Source organism: Amblyraja radiata, chromosome 9 (genome assembly GCF_010909765.2).
Source record: "Amblyraja radiata isolate CabotCenter1 chromosome 9, sAmbRad1.1.pri, whole genome shotgun sequence".
Lineage (NCBI taxonomy): Eukaryota > Metazoa > Chordata > Chondrichthyes > Rajiformes > Rajidae > Amblyraja > Amblyraja radiata.
The window spans coordinates 13203205-13219759 of record NC_045964.1 but is presented as its reverse complement, the minus strand read 5'-3'; the positions used below and the strand labels follow the sequence as shown (position 1 = coordinate 13219759).

The window sequence follows — 16555 nt, the reverse complement described above, 5'->3', positions numbered from 1 at the left end:
CACATTGACCGGAAGACGGAGTAGATGTGAGCCACTACCAGTCTTTCAAAACACCTAAATAACGTCAATATTCGAGCTACTGGTGCCAGACATTGAGACATGTCACTTTACTTTTCTTGGATACTGGAATGAATGAAATTTCCTTGAAGGAGATGGGGACAATAGACTGTTGAAGTGAGAGGTTGAAGATGTCGACAGAGACTGTGGCCAGTTGATTGGACTGCAATTTCAAAGCCCGTCTTGGGACTCCATTCAGGCTTTAGCCTTTAATGGTATTCAGGCCGTGACACAGTCACTCCGCATTCACTTAATTGAATTGAACCTCGAGTTTTTTCTCGCATTCTTTCTTGGCATCCCTGATAGCTTTATAGAGATCATATTTGGCCTTCTTTGAAAGCCTCGGATCTGGACTTTAGCAGAGAATATCCCGAACATTCATAGAAACATAGAAACATAGAAAATAGGTGCAGGAGGAGGCCATTCGGCCCTTCGAGCCAGCACCGCCATTAATTGTGATCATGGCTGATCGTCCCCAATCAATAACCCGTGCCTGCCTTCTCCCCATATCCCTTGATTCCACTAGCCCCTAGAGCTCTATCTAACTCTCTCTTAAATCCATCCGGTGATTTGGCCTCCACTGCCCTCTGTGGCAGGGAATTCCATAAATTCACAACTCTCTGGGTGAAAAAGTTTTTTCTCACCTCAGTCTTAAATGGCCTCTCCTTTATTCTAAGACTGTGGCCCCTGGTTCTGGACTCACCTAACATTGGGAACATTTTTTCCTGCATCTAGCTTGTCCAGTCCTTTTATAATTTTATATGTTTCTTTAAGATCGCCCTCATCCTTCTAAATGTCCCCAACATGTTTTTCAAGCTTATTACCCCAATGGTTATGCTAACCAAAACTTTAGACTTTAGAGAGATACAGTGTGGAAACAGGCCTTTCGGCCCACCCAGCCCGTGCCGACCAACACTAGTTCCATCCTGCACACACTCGGGACAATTTACAATTTTCATCAAACCCAATTAGCCACCAAACCTGTACGTCTTCGGAGTGTTGGGGGGAAAACTGGAGCACCTGGAGAAAACCCACGCGGTCACGGGGAGAACGTACCGACTCCGTACAGACAGCAGCCGTTGTCAGGATCGAACCCAGGTGTCTGGCACTGTGAGGCAGCAGCTCTATTCGCTGCGCCACTGTGCCACCCTAAGTTCAGAAGCATAAAATGACTAACATGGAAATCAACAAGAGGGTGGTGGGTGCAATGGAACGAGCTGCCAGAGGAGGTAGTTACTTTATTTCCATATAGAGCAGGGTGCTATTACATTTCTTGAAGCTCACTCAGTGACCACTAGATACACAGTGGTGGTATGTTCAACAGTACCAACAATATGATATGATTCAATAGATTGTTTATCCCAGGAGGACAGTCGTAATGGCGATTGTCATAACACACCACGAGATAAATGTAACTTGAAATTAAAGTGAAGAGTGGAAAGTCCAGGATTGGGGGGTGTGCAAAGATTGGGGAGGGGGGGGGGGAATAGTCGGTCTCAGTCTGCCCCAAGACAGAAGGGGGAGGAGTTGTACAGTTCGGTAGCCACAGGGAAGAAGGATCTCCTGTGCTGCATCTTGGTTGGACCAGTCTCGGTGCAAGGACATGTGCAAAACAGCATAACAGTGCAAAAGTGGAGTGGACTATCCAAGTAATGATAAAAATCAACTGTAGAGAGACCGAGAAGATGCTGGAAGATGCTGGAATCTTGATCAGAACAAGTGCTAGAGTAGCTTGGTGGGACAGACAGCATCTGTAGAGGGAATGGACAGATGGTGTATCGGGTTGGATCCATTCCTCAGAATAGACTACTTGTTTTAATTTATTTTTGAGCATTTCAATTCATTCTATTTTCCCAAAAAAGTATATATATTTTTTTTGTTTTTGTTTTGAGACACAAGAAATTGCAGATGTTGGTTTATGAAAAAAGACTCAGCGGGTCAGGCAGCATCTGTGGAGAGCATGGATAGGTGACGTTTCACAGAGTGCTGGAGTAACTCAGCGGGTCAGGCAGCATCTGTGGAGAGCATGGATAGGTGACGTTTCACAGAGTGCTGGAGTAACTCAGCGGGTCAGGCAGCATCTGTGGAGAACATGGATAGGGGACATTTTGGGTCAGGTCCCTTCTTCAGACATTTGTGTTCACATTATTTAACTATATGGCCAAATTATTATTCGGCAATCAAAGATAGACATAACATTTATTACAATTTAAAAAAAAATTTTAAATAAAAGGCAAGGCCCGTTTCCAAGATTTAAAATCAGATTTTGAAATTTGGAAGCACCAGGAAGTGAATTTTTATTTTCCAAATGAGAAACATCACATCTAAAATATTGAGCATTTTTTCACACAGAACATTGAAATTTACAGCGCAGACTAGAAAACTTGACTCAGAGAATGGCACATAATGCATGAGATTGGATTTTAATAATTAAAAACCTTTCAAAGAAAATCCATAAATACCATTTTAGACGTATCTGAATTTTAAAAGCAGTTGCTCAATTCGAAAAGGCTGTCGTGTATGTGTACTTAAACTGAGTGGAATCCACAAACATGAAGTGAGACACCTCAATTATTTCCATGTTTCAAATGATTAATATTGAGAAGCAAACTCCAGATACTTAAAAATAAATATTTTGCTTAACAATTTGAAAAGCATGTTTGTATAAAAAGGAACTTCAGATGATGGTATATAGGCAAGGGTTATGCATCTATATCTATCTACAGATATCTATCTATATCTCTAAATCTATCTCTAAATCTCTCTCTCTCTCTCCCTCTCTCTCTCCCTCTCCCTCCCTCCCTCTCTCCCTTCAAGATATTTGGTTTGGAAAGACGGGAATTCATTCAAAAGTAAAGTCAATACAGCTGACTGTGCTGCACTGTCATTGAGCGAAGATAAAAAGATGTGCTGAGGAGATTGAACTGTAAGGCAAGGGAAAGGACAAAGCACTGGAAATAAGTTCTGAGGTAGCTTTAGGACAAAGCCTTGGAGCCACTTGCAAATGTGGATTTGTTTTCACATCACTCCACAGGGGCAAGATGAGGGGGTGCGGTCAAGAGACAGACTAGGTAATTGAGGTGATGTGGATAGATTTAGAATAATTAGTATTGGAACTGGAAATTTATGTTTAGTTTGGAGTGACTCGAAAGGACTTTGGAGAACGATGATGGTGTCAGCAGGAGTAAAGTATAGACAGCTCTGGATAATGTTGGTGCCTGGGTGACAATTAGAATGTGTGGGTAGCCATGTGTTAACCATCCTTTTATCTCTGGGATTTGTACACAACAAAATCAGGCAGATCATTTTAAGAAACAACCCTGTTTTCAGCTCGTGCAAGTCCTCCACATCAAATTAAGTTCAATAATGTTTACCTGATTCTGAGACAAAATTGCTGGCTGGGAGTTGACATTAAAGGGAATTTCATTCAGAGTTAATGGAATATGGCAGGGTATGGTATGAAGACACCAAGAATTAAGCCCTCTTGGTGAGGGACATGTTGTAATTTTCAGTTTAGCTCAGAGTCCTTGATGTCAACATTAACTATTAAATATAGAACAGTTTTTTCCCTTGAGCTGCCACTATACAATTTAATCATGAAAGGCAACTGCCTATCCTCTAACTTTAAACTAGTTCTAGTGCATTGAAGAGAGATATTGAGAGCTTCACTAATTGATTGAAGTGAGTAGATGTAATTAGGAACACAGTCACAAAGAACTTCAGATGCTGGAATCTTCTGTGGAACATAAAGTGCTGGAATAACTCAGTGGGTCAGGCAGCATCTCTGGAGGACACAGATAGAAGACGTTTCGTGTCAGGACCTATCTTCAGCCGTAATCAGGAATGTTGATTCCCTGAAACATTCATCACACTAACACCAGGAAAAGCTGTCCCTCTGATAGGGTGGAAGTGGTTGTGGGTGGATGGTCTCGACCCTCTGGGGATGAATGGTAGGGGCAAGAAATTCTGATGGGGATGTTGAAGAGTAACCTCCCTGTGATAGGGACTACAAAAAGTCTCCTCCTCTTAATGGGTCTGAAGAGAGTCTCTTCCTCCTGATGAATAGGCTTCTTCCATTTCTTGATGGGATGGGAGTAGAGGGACCCCTCCTGGGAAGAGAAAAGTATGAAAACACGGCTTATCAGAGTTTCCAGTCTGTTAAATTAATGAAACGAATATGGCTTTATTAATTCTTGAAACCTGCAGGAGAAGCCTTGCTGGTACATCCGGTGACTGAAGCGGGGGTGACAGAAGTTAGCGTGCTGCTTCCTGGAAAAGGAGAGGTGAGTTTAACATTACAGGGATGACTCTTTTATCTCTTTAATCGTCACAAAAAATACATGGAATTTAAAGCAGAGAAATAGGACAATGTTAATGTCCAACAATACATGTTTCCTTTCACTCCTTTAACCATTCTAAACAGCATAAAGGGCCTGTCCCACTTACGTGGACTTTACAGGCGACTGCCGGCACCCATCATAGGTCGCCAAAATTTTCAACATGTTGAAAATTCAGCGGCGACCAGAAAGACGCTACGACTCTTTGGAGACCTCTCACGACCATACAGGCTATATGGTCGTGGGAGGTCTCCTATGGCCGTAAGACGTCACCCACGACATGTCGTCAGGGGTCGCCTGTATGGTCGTGAGAGGTCTCCTATGGTTGTGAGCGGTCTCCAAAGAGTCGTAGCGTCTTTCTGGTCACCGCTGAATTTTCAACATGTTGAAAATTTCGGCGACCAATGACGAGTGCCGGCAATCGCCTGTAAAGATTGCGTAAGTGGGACAGGCCTTTTATGCACCAGTCCATTCTTTTAGTATTGACTTACTTTCGTCTAAAGTTCATTCCTGCTAGTCACCTGAACCATTCCATGTGGCAATGACCTCATTTATCAAAGAATAATGAAGAGTAAAAATAAGTAACTACAATATTTTTGAGACTGAGAGTAGTTTATTTTGACGGGTACATGCTCTGCTTATAATTTCCAGTTTTTTCCTGTGGTCACTCCCACCCCACCTCCCACACACAATTCGTAATTCATAGCATTTTAGCAGAGTGAAGCGAATACAGAGGAATGTGTCTTTATAGGGAGGTTAGGATACAATAGATATGCTTGAAGAAGCCAAAAAATTCAGTGTCGGAATGGGCCATGTTTCCAATAGAGCAATTAGGTAAACCTTCGCTGCCTGTCACGGCCAAAAGCAAAAGATAAAAGCTTCACCAAATCAGGCCTTTTGGCACTGTAACCTACAGTTCTGGAAGGGATAGTGATAAATGTTAAAAGTGCAGATGTGCCATCCCCTGTAGTTGCACAGGAATGAGCTGTAGGAAGGGAGTATGTGTTGGGAGATGGAAGAGCAACAGAGCCTTCAATTATGTCTATTCCATTTTCCATAATTCTGTTCCCACCTGTTCCTCTCTACCTGGACTCGAGACGTTCTCCTTGTCCTTATCTTCCAAGCCACCAGGCTTCACATTCATTGGATCCTACCTGTAGATATACTGTATCTTCCCTGCCCCGAAGATAGACACAAAAAGCTGGAATAACTCAGCGAGTCAGACAGCATCTCTGGAGAAAAGGAATAGGTGACATTTCGGATTGAGACCCTTTTTCATTGACGTGCTGAGTTACTCCAGCTTTTTGTGTCTATCTTCGGTTTAAACCAGCATCTGCAGTTCCTTCCTACACATGTCTTCCCTACCCCTTCCTTTTATCTTGCTGAAGGGACCATTGCCTATCCCTGACCTTCAGATGATGTGATTCACTCTTCTCTTTCCACCAATATATATATTCCTCTTTCCCACAGCAATTTGCATATAATTACAGACAAGTAACATATCTTTTTATTTACCCAAACATTCTTTCCACGGTCTGAAGTGATTTACTTGTATTTATTCTGATTTTAGTGTACAGCAATTGCTGTTGACAGAGTGGTTCCCAAATCTGGGAACTGATATGCTGAACACTTCTATTGAGTAAAGGGGAAACTAAGAACTGCAGATGCTGGTGTACAAAAAAAACACAATGTGCTGGAGTATCTCAGTGGGTCAGGCAGCATCTCTGGAGAAAACGGATAGGTGATGTTTCGGTTTGGGACCCTTCTTCAGACCGATTTTGGTATCTTACACCTTTTGTCTTATCACCGCCGGCCTTTGTCCAACCATCTGCCTTTCAAAATCCCCCTCACCTGTGTCCACCTATCACTCTGAATAAGGATTTCAGCCCGAAACGTTGCCTATCTCCTTCGCTCCATAGATGCTGCTGCACCCGCTGAGTTTCTCCAGCATTTTTGTGTACCTCCACCTATCACTCGCCAGGCTTTGTTCCACTTTGCCGGCTTTGTCCTTGGCCTTCTACAATGTCCTAAAGAAAATGAAACTAACCCTAAAGGTCAGCAACATATCTTCTGTCTTTGCATATTCCCTCCTCCTGGCCTTAACCCTGAATTCAACCATTTCAGATTATCAGCAGCTCCAAATTTGCATTTTACGCTGCACGATTCAATTTTATTCCTGGTAATCTCAAATAATGACAATTTCTATTTACACCTCCACCAGTTTTATGTATCTTACTCATTAATCCCTTTACTATCCTTCCCTAACACCATGGTCTCTCTTTCCTGCCTAACACTAGATTGCAGCCACCATCCCTTCGTACCTCAGCATCTTCAAATTCCTTACACTTCCTATCTGTTCCAGTTCTGATGGAAGTTTTTGAGCTGAGAAGTTAACTGTTTCTGTGTGCAGCAATCTTGCCTGAACGAGGGACATTGCCAGCAGATTATTTTGTTTCTGCTTCCATTGAAAGCTTAATTTATTTCTTCACCGTCCCCTTCCATTACCTCCTCTTGTTTTCCACTCAGTTCAGCCTATCTTTTCAACCATATTTTCACAGTCAAAACCTACCTTTTCAACCTCGCCTCCACTCCCTCTGCGAAAACATGAACTCCCATCTCATTTGCTGCTTTAATCAATAAAACTGATCTTCATCTTATTTTTCTGATCTTCCCATCCTCTCCTATTGCCCCCACCCCACCCCTCTGTCCCATCTCTCTCATCTGCTTTTTTGACCACACCTTTCCTCAAACCTCCCTTCACATCCATCGTGCTCTCCCTCCTCTCTTCTCAGCTCCTGTTCAGCGTCCCACTCCAGTTGCATACAAAGGAAGTTCTGATTTATTAAAGTTGCCGTGTAATCATATTTGCTCACCTTGACTTTCTTGAAATTATAGACTTTAGCATTAATGTTGACAATTTTTTTAACCATACATTTTGTTTCATTTAAGGTATGGTATCATCTTGAAACATTACAGCGGTTTAATGGTGATCAGATTCTTCTCACATCTGTAACTCTGGACAATGTAAGTATCCAAGTTGTTCCAAGCTATATCATAGTGGAGCTTTTTTTTTAACTCCAGCTGTTTGAAGATAATTCAGCATGGAATCTAACCATTATTATGTTCAGGATAATTTTTTACAATAGTGGGGCAGGTGCTGCTGAGGGTTTGATATTATCCTTTAACCTCTGTAGCCTGTCAGGTAGAGAGGTCTCAGCATGAATGGAAATTATTGAGATAATACTGATAATACTGAGATAATACGGAGCTTATTGAGATAATACTGTCACTCCATATTGCTCCTCCGAATGAGTGTTACTTCACTCCAAAGCCCATGCAATTTTACCAGCAATGCACTATCCGTTCCACCACTGAACCTTCAACCTTGAGAAGTCTGCCACTTTAAGTTTCGTATCAACTGTAGACTTTAAATGGGATGCACGTGCATCCCAATGTGTAATGTTGTAAAGCCTTGCTACCTGACCTCGTCCGAATGGAACTATGTTGAACTTGGGTTGTATCAGGCTAATTTCTGATAACACATTATTGTTTAGCTCAGGACATGCTGTCTTGATTTAAAAATTCAGAATATGATGATTTGCCTGGTATTTATTACTGCACGTGTCTTATGTTCTTGTTCAATATTTAATGTTTTATCCTCAAGCAGATAATAGCATGTCTGAAATTGTTATACTTATGTTGAGGGCTAGATACAAATTCCAGGTACTTGGGTTTGGGCCATCTTTGGATTGCCTGTGGTCATGTTGCATTGGATGTTAATTTTTGCTGAAGCAGATCTCTATTTTGTATTTTATCAACTATCTGTTAAGCGTCCATTAGTGGCCATTTTCTGCACAACCTTCATTCTCTTGCTGATGTTCTTTTACAAAACATTGATGGGTTATTTTTTATTCCACGTTGGCTGTCGCTTCGTAAACTACCCTTCTCCAAACAATTAGATAATTTTATCTTTTATGATGATTTCTGGTAGTTTTCATTGGCATAAAGGTTGCTAAATCTGATTGGTCAGTAGCTTATAATTTGCCCGTTTCTTTTTGTGACAAGAAATTGTAATCACATTGCAGACTCTGGGACTCTTTCCATGTCCAAGGATGATTGATCGAATGTTGTCAGAGTTTCTGTTCTGCTCACTGATGTATGGTGCATTTACTCTGGTCCAGTTGGCTTGTAAAATACTGAGAGACAGCAGTCAGATTAACAATTCAAATGGGCCAGCCAGATAGATAGCATTGGCTGCAATGTTAGGTCACACGCTGGGTACCCCATAGTTTATGATTCATCTCCTAACAGCCCAAAACACCATCTATAAGACAAAGATCAGAGTCAAGATGGCGTATTCTCCACTTAACTGGATGAGTGCAGTTCCTGCAATTCTCAGAAAAGTCAAGAACTCGCAGGAAGCTCAACAAAATAGTCTGCTTGATTGGCGCCCCATCTTCTACCATAAACAACCACTCCCTCCATTACTGCCGCACAGTGGCTGCACTATGCACTGCAGCTAATCACTTAGGTTATTCCAGCAGCACATCTAAAAGCCATGACCTTTACCATCAGTCATGACAAGGACAAAGGTGCATGTTCACTTGAAAATATATTGCCTCTCTTTCATTATCACTGTCTAAATTCACCTTCAAACAACACAAAATGCTGGTGTAACTCTGTGGGTCAGGCAGCATCTCTGGAGAACATGCATAGGTGACGTTTCAGATCGGGACCCTTCTCCAGCACCTTCACCTCCACAGTTCTACTGTTAGTTTTCTTCTGAAAAGGAGCTGCACATTTTACTTGTTGAGACTTATGTCATTTCCCCAGACAGATCTGTTGATTGTCTGCAATGATCCAACTAAGTAAGCTTTCCAGCCACAATAAGTCTTAAACAAAGTTTCTAATGGAACCAATGTCTTTGCAGATACCTGTTTACCAACGCGGTGGCACCATCATCCCCAGGAAGACATCAGTGGGAAGGTCCACAAAGCATATGGAGACAACGTCCTATTCCCTTCACGTTGCTCTGAGTTCTGAGGTAGGAATGTTTCTGCCCAGTTAAATGTACTTCCAGTGATATTGATGTGAACATGCCGAGCCAAGCAAATTAATTGAATCTGGACAGCTGGGAACTTGCTCTGGTTGGAACATCAAATCATACAGCATGGATACATGCCCTTCGGCCCAACCTTTCCATGCTGCCCAAGATGTCTTATCTATGCTAATCCTACCTGCCTGCATTTGGTACATATCCCACTGAACCTTTCCATGTACCTGTCCAATGCCTGTTAAATGTAATTATAGTACCAGCCTCAATACTTCCTCTGGCAGCCTGTCCCATATACCCACTACCCTCTGTGTGGAAAAAGTTACCCCTCAGGTTCCTATTAAAACTTTCTCCACTTACCTTAAACCTATGTCTTCTGGTTCTTGAATCACCTAATCTGGGTAATAGACTCCGTGCATTCACCTTATCTATCCCCCTCATGATTTTATGCACAGTGAATAATCTGGGTGGAGTGATGGCCATTGTAGAAACTGTAAATATACTGGTATTGGAAGAGATATTTATCAGATCCAAAGGCATTTCATTTAGTCTCTGACGAACAATGCTGGCTGCTGATGATGGCTGCAAAATAAAATGCGCAACTTCCACTCATTGACGAAAGAAAATTAATTCACCTGTTGAACTTACTATTGACATTTGTAGTTCCTGCAGTTTGCAATGGAATTTCTGCAGGAAGCCTAATTTATATTGACAAAAAAGGAGAGGATTTGGGCCAGCAAGACAATGTCAGTTGTCAGAGCAATCCCATAATTCCCTATGGCCCACTCGTGTAATCTATTCTCTCATATATTCCCATCCACTCCACCCTGATTCTCCTGCCATCCACCTGTTCTCAAGGCAATTTGCACTAGCCAGTTTCTATTTGGGCTGTTTGAGGAAATCGGTGTAGCCAGGGAAATCACACACTATCACAGGGAGAACGTGCAAACTCCACACAGCTCTACTCAACAGCCGAAAGTCTGCAGCCTCCTTTGGCTCTGGCATTTTATTTAATTCTTCACATGTTTAAAGTATAATGTTTTATTTTTAATTGTCTACTGTATATCGTGTGGTTACCTGCGAGCAAAGCACCAAGGCAAATTCCTTGTATCTATACATACTTGGTCAATAAAATATATTCAATTCAATTTATTCAGACAGCATCAGAGGTTAGGACTGAATCCTAGGACTGGAGCTGCACCACTCTGCACCCACCCCTGTAATTGGGTTGCTATTGCTTCAACAGGTGTTCCTGGATAGATCATATCAATGTGTTTTTACCCATGTTATAAAATTAATCTGGGAGGAAATCCAAGGGATTCACCTCTGATGCTATGATGTTGATAGATTATCTGTTTTATCACCTATGAAACTGTTGTCTCTTAATTCTGCTATTGTCATGTATCCAGTTTTGTATTGCCCGATAAATACAATATAATGGACTCACTTGTAGAAAACTAAAGAATCACAATTGAAGAAATAATCCCATCAGACATCAGAAATGAGCCACTTTTTTTAATCAGGAGCTTGCATCCTGCTGCTCTGGGTTGTGTATATGTGTACTTCTCAGTGTCTTCTCCAGTTATGTTTGTGCTTCACTGTGCTAAGCTGGGTGGAGCAGATGGCTTGGCTCTGGAGATGATGAGGGAGGCTATCAGTTCAGGCACAGAACAGTGATAATATTGGCATACATCTGTATTGCAGTGGGATGTCTGAAGCACTTAAAGCCGAATTAATATTTTATCAATGATTTTGAATGGAGTTAGGGCCCGAGATGGGCATTCTGGTATAACATCCAAGATTGAAAGTCATCTGGCTACAATTTCAATCTTCCCATGCTGACAGACTTGGAATAGGAGTTTATAAATGGAAAGGAATAATCGTTGTCCGCTTTCTCTACAGATGCTATGAGGATATATTATCTGTTTTATCACCTTTGAGACTAAGATTGCCCATATCTGTTCTAGAACACTGCCACAGGAAAGTTGTTCATTGATGATGGACATTCGTTCAACTATCAGAGCAAGAACCAGTTCTTACTCCGGAAATTCAGCGTCAAGGATAACACATTTTCAGCAGTGTGAGTATTGTCCAAAGCTCGGCTTTCATGGTTGCTCATTTAGCCCTAAGGTCTGAATAATTTGGAGAGGCATTTACACATGACTGGCTAAAGGTATTTGGTTTCCATAAGGAAGCATATCCCCAGAGGGGCTACTAACAAAGTTGTTAATCTTTTGAAGAAAATGTGTAGCTCTGAGAATACATCTCACCTGGAGATGTTACACACAAAAAGACAAAAGTGCTGGAATAACTCAGCGGTTCAGGCAGCGTCTCTGGAGAGCATAGATAGGGGATGTTTTAGATCAGGACCTGCCTTAGATCCATCCATGTTCTCCAGCGATGTTGCCTGACCCACTCAGTTACTTCAGCACTTGGTGTGTTTTGCAATGCAATGTTTACCATTTACTGTATTCACTGTATTTATAAAGGCCGACCTGTGTATATTTTTCCCTTTGTTCAGGTGTGCTGATGAGAGGGGATGGTATTGCACCGAGTGTCTGGTGGAAAAGATCCACATAGTGGGAGCTGGACAACCTTATTGTGTGACAACACTGGGTCCAGGTAAAACATTCTGACAATTAATAGGAGAGTTCTATTCAGTAAAACTATTAGTTTTCCAGCAAAAGGAAAAGGAATGACCAACATAACCTAGCATGAGATGTGGTCTTCAGCCACCTGCTCTCTGGCCCAGAATCAGGTCTAAACAGCTCGCATATGACAGTCTTGCTGCCAGGCTTTGATAATACCACTATGAAGTGCCTTGGGTCTTTTTACTGCATTTAAGGCACCATGTAAATGTAAACCATTGTTTCTCACAAGCTCTGCTTCCTATTTGAGCCCAAGGAGTTTCCAATTGCATAACCATTCCATCAACCGTTTCTTTCATGTATGCCTCTTTTGATCCTGGTGCAATGTAACTGATACTGTAACCCTCATCTTTGCACCTGTGGTCGAACTATGGAAAGACAAGTTTGCAGAGACTAAAGGTGGCATGTAACTATGCCATGAGAACACTGCTAAGGAAACCTAGATGGTGTAGTGCCAGTAATATGTTTGTGGCTGCAGGAGTCAGTACTTTAGAAGCTATCCTAAGAAATCACACGTATAAATTCATTTGCAGGATAAATGACTCTAAAAATGTGCTTATTGTGGCCTTGTCAAACATAAGGGTTAGCACTACACGCTACGAATCCCAGCTGTGGAGACACTGATATCGTTGGCTCGTTGTAGGACATTGATCATTCTTTTAATCTGGATTTTTAACTTATGTATTGTGCTTTTTTAAAATATAATTTATGATGCTTTTATAAGTGATATACTAAGATTTTATATGTACTTTATGATATTTTTAAATATGCAATGCAATTTTTTTAATGTAATGTTGCCCCTTGTCTGGACCTCGAGTCCGCAATAAAGTTTATTATTATTATTATTATTATTACCTCAAGAATTGGCAATTAATTGCCTTCTTGATTGGCTCAAATCCGCTGTAAAGTATAACTTATCCAAAACATGACTGACTGTATCCTGACTTGCACAAACTACTATTAATTGAACAGTCCTCTGCCTGCTGACGATATAAAATATTCTTCCCAGTGTTTTGATTTTCCATGGCTTCCTGATTTCCTCCAGCCAGCACCGCCGATCATTGCAAACTCCTCCAGTTCTCATTTGTGCTGGAAATCTGCTTTGCCTTTCATCCATCTCCAATTTTAAACACTCAGCCACCAGCAATCTTGAATTCAGCTGCTCAGATCCTAAGCCTGGAATTTCTTCCCCATGTGTCTCCAGCTCTTGCCCTCATCAATGTCTTTATCGCCTGTACGCTTCATTATACCATTATTCTCTGCTGCAGTCTCATTGTACCGTCCTTGAAGTCAACCATACCTCTGGTACCTAACCCTAGTTCCTACTTGATCGTTGCTCACTTACCAACGCTGCATCTTGGTTAAACACTGGTTCACCTGCAATCTATTCCAGCTCTACACTCCACTAAGAGATCCACACATTTCCAGTTCAGGTCCTTTGAACAACCCCTCTTGACCAGTGGCAATTGATTCACATTGTCAGCTTGTTAACTACAAACAAAACTGGAAGCTTTGTAATCTCGTCACTATACCTCTCTGCCTCTATACTTACTTGGTGTACGTCCTAAAATCCGATCATTGTGATGCAGCTTTTATTCCTGTGCCCCAATAATTTATTTATGTAGTTTGATGTCAGATGTAGTCTAATTTGCTCTCATTGGTATGTTCCTTGATTCTTGCCACTGTCATTTCTTGATTTTAATGATAATTTTGTTTATTTCCTTCTTCAGATATGCAGGAGATTCCAGTACAATTCAACTACAATCTGGAAAAATGCCTATTAATCATTGAAAACCTACAATTTAATGTAGGATGTGACTGGACTCTGAGGCTTAAATATTGAGGGGTGGATATTCAGCCGCCTAAGTACACATTTGAAACGTGGTGTTCACATTCAGATATATTTAAGGTCATGTCAGGTTTTCTCGTTATCTTCTGTTGAGTATTCATTTACTTTATTAAATCGGCATATTATTTTGTTGTAATAGAAATATTTATATAGATATGTATAGGTATATTTTAGAATGGGTCAACTCAAATATTTTATTGCATTCATTTTTGGTATCTGGACATTTGTGGGAACGTCAGCATGTCTTGCCCAAGTCTAATTGCCCATGAGAAAGTTGTGGTGTGCTACCTCCATGAACAATTATAGTCCTGGTTGGGAATCAAATGGTCCTGGCAATCATCAAACTGACTGCGCATCGATGAGTAGGTTATTAGTCAGTGAATTTCCCTTGATAGCATTGTTTTTTTGTTTTTTTTAATATATTTTTATTAGAAGTAGACATATTATATAGTTACATATTATAGTAAAAAGACTTTTCATATACATCAGTCATACATTATTAAAATTTTCAATTATCAATTACTTCTGCTTCTAGTGTTTTTATTTTTTATAGAAAGAGAGAGAAAGAGAGGGTAGAAAGTTACAAATTAAATAAAACAGAAAAACAGAGGAAGTGGAATGGGTTACCTGTAATACGTCAATGGAGATAGGTTCGTAGATTATAAAGTATAGCTTTTCATCTGATCCTGAGTTCAAGTTTCAGTTGGGTCCTCGTGCTGTGCCAATCTATCCCTTCAGATAGTTAATGAATGGAGCCCAGATTTTATCGAAAATATCTTGTTTGTCCATTAAGACAAGTCTAATTCTTTCTAAGTATAGGGTCTCCGACATTTCCGTAATCCACATATTAATTGTGGGGGTTGTAGGGCCTTTCCAAAATTTTAATATTAATTTTTTCCCGATTATTATACTGTAGTCGAGGAAATTTCTTTGGTTTGTTGTGAGTGTTAAACTTTGTTCTGATATTCCAAGTATTATTAATTTTGTGTTTGGGTCCAGTTTTGTATTAATAACTTCTGAAGTTATTTCAAAAATATCAGAAATGTTTAAGTTTTATACAGTTTGCAAACGTATGTGTTAAATTAGCCTCTAGATGTAGACATTTATCACAAATAGGAGAGATTTGTGGGAAGATTCTATTTAATTTTATTTTAGAGTAGTGTAGTCTATGTAAGACCTTGAATTGTATTAAAGTATGTCTGGCATTTAATGAACATCGATGTATTTGTTGTAAACTTTCGTCCCACATATCTTTCGTTATAGGGTGACCTATTTCATTTTCCCATTTGTATCTATATGGTTCGGTCGGTGGGACCTCGTTGTTTAGTAGGGTGTTATAAATATAAGCTATTAGTTTTTCAGTATTAGGATGCTTGTTCAAACATTCATCAAGAATTTCTGATTCCCTACTCCTGTAGACTTGTGTATTAGATTTAACATAATCTCTAATTTGTAGATATCTGAAGAAATTATTTGAGTGCAGTCCATAATTCTGTTGTAACTTGAAATGAAAGAAAAGTGCCTTTCCCATAAAGATGTCCAATATTTTTGATTCCATCATTTTTCCATTGTGTGAAACCTTTGTCCATAAAGGATGGTTTGAATGAAGGATTATTTACAATGGGAAGGCATAGTGGTATATTATTCAATTTTAAATCTTTTTTTATTTGTTTCCAAATTCGTATTCCACTATGTATTATGGGGTTTTCTTTATAGGTTTTTTTGTGCAGTTTTGTGGGGGCAAATATGATCGGACCTATTTCAAAAGGTAGACAGTCTTCCTTTTCCATCATTAACCAATCTGGTTGTCGATCCATTTCTTCCAGCCAGAAATTCATGTTTTTAATATGGACTGCCCAAAAATAAAATAAGAAATTTGGCAAAGCCAAACCTCCATTTATCTTTGACTTACATAAATGTTTTTTACTTATTCTTTGATTCTTATAATCCCAGACAAAACTTGTAACAATGGAGTCGACTTTTTTGAAAAAAGTTTTTGGAATATATATCGGAATTAATTGAAATAGGTACAGCAGTTGCGGTAAAAAAATCATTTTTATACCATTAATTCTCCCAAGCATAGAAATGGGGAGTGTTTTCCAGTATTGAATATTCTTATGTAAGGGTGGGAAATTTAGTTTAAATAAAGAGGTATATGTCTTAGTTACATAGATTCCTAAGTATTTAAATTTATCTTTAACTATTTTAAAAGGGGATTGTTGTATTGTATGTAAATTGAATTTTGTTATTGGCATGATTTCACTTTTATTCCAATTAATTCTATATCCCGAAAACTGACCAAATTGAGTTATTAGATTTAATAAGTTTGGAATACTAGTTTCTAACTTTGTAATATATATTAGTACATCATCTGCATATAAGGAAATTTTATTCCTTGTGTCTCTAGTATTGTATCCATATATTCCTGGATGGTTTCTAACGCTTTCTGCTAGGGGTTCGATTGCAAGAGCAAATAATAGTGGGGATAGTGAACATCCTTGTCTACAGCCTCTAGAGAGATTAAATTTAGTTGATAACATTTTGTTTGTTAATATTTTGGCTGTTGGATTAGAATATAACAATTTAACCCATGTACAGTACTTCTCTCCTA

The 16555-nt window shown here is 39.8% G+C and overlaps 1 protein-coding gene across 5 annotated transcripts in view; it reads left to right on the top strand.

Moving 5' to 3' along the window:
- ganc (glucosidase alpha, neutral C) overlaps positions 1–15156 on the top strand; it is a 68734-nt gene extending 53578 nt beyond the window's left edge. For 2 of the 5 annotated variants that reach the window (XM_033026699.1, XM_033026703.1), the window contains exons 19-24: positions 4264–4340; positions 7344–7418; positions 9325–9438; positions 11415–11527; positions 11969–12069; positions 13826–15156. In XM_033026699.1, coding sequence (XP_032882590.1) covers positions 4264–4340; positions 7344–7418; positions 9325–9438; positions 11415–11527; positions 11969–12069; positions 13826–13938 — 593 coding nt within the window. In that variant the 3' untranslated portion in view covers positions 13939–15156. The remainder of the gene's footprint in view (positions 1–4263; positions 4341–7343; positions 7419–9324; positions 9439–11414; positions 11528–11968; positions 12070–13825) is intronic. The other 3 variants (XM_033026702.1, XM_033026701.1, XM_033026700.1) reach the window with 2 other exon arrangements.
- Positions 15157–16555: the final 1399 nt, after the last annotated feature.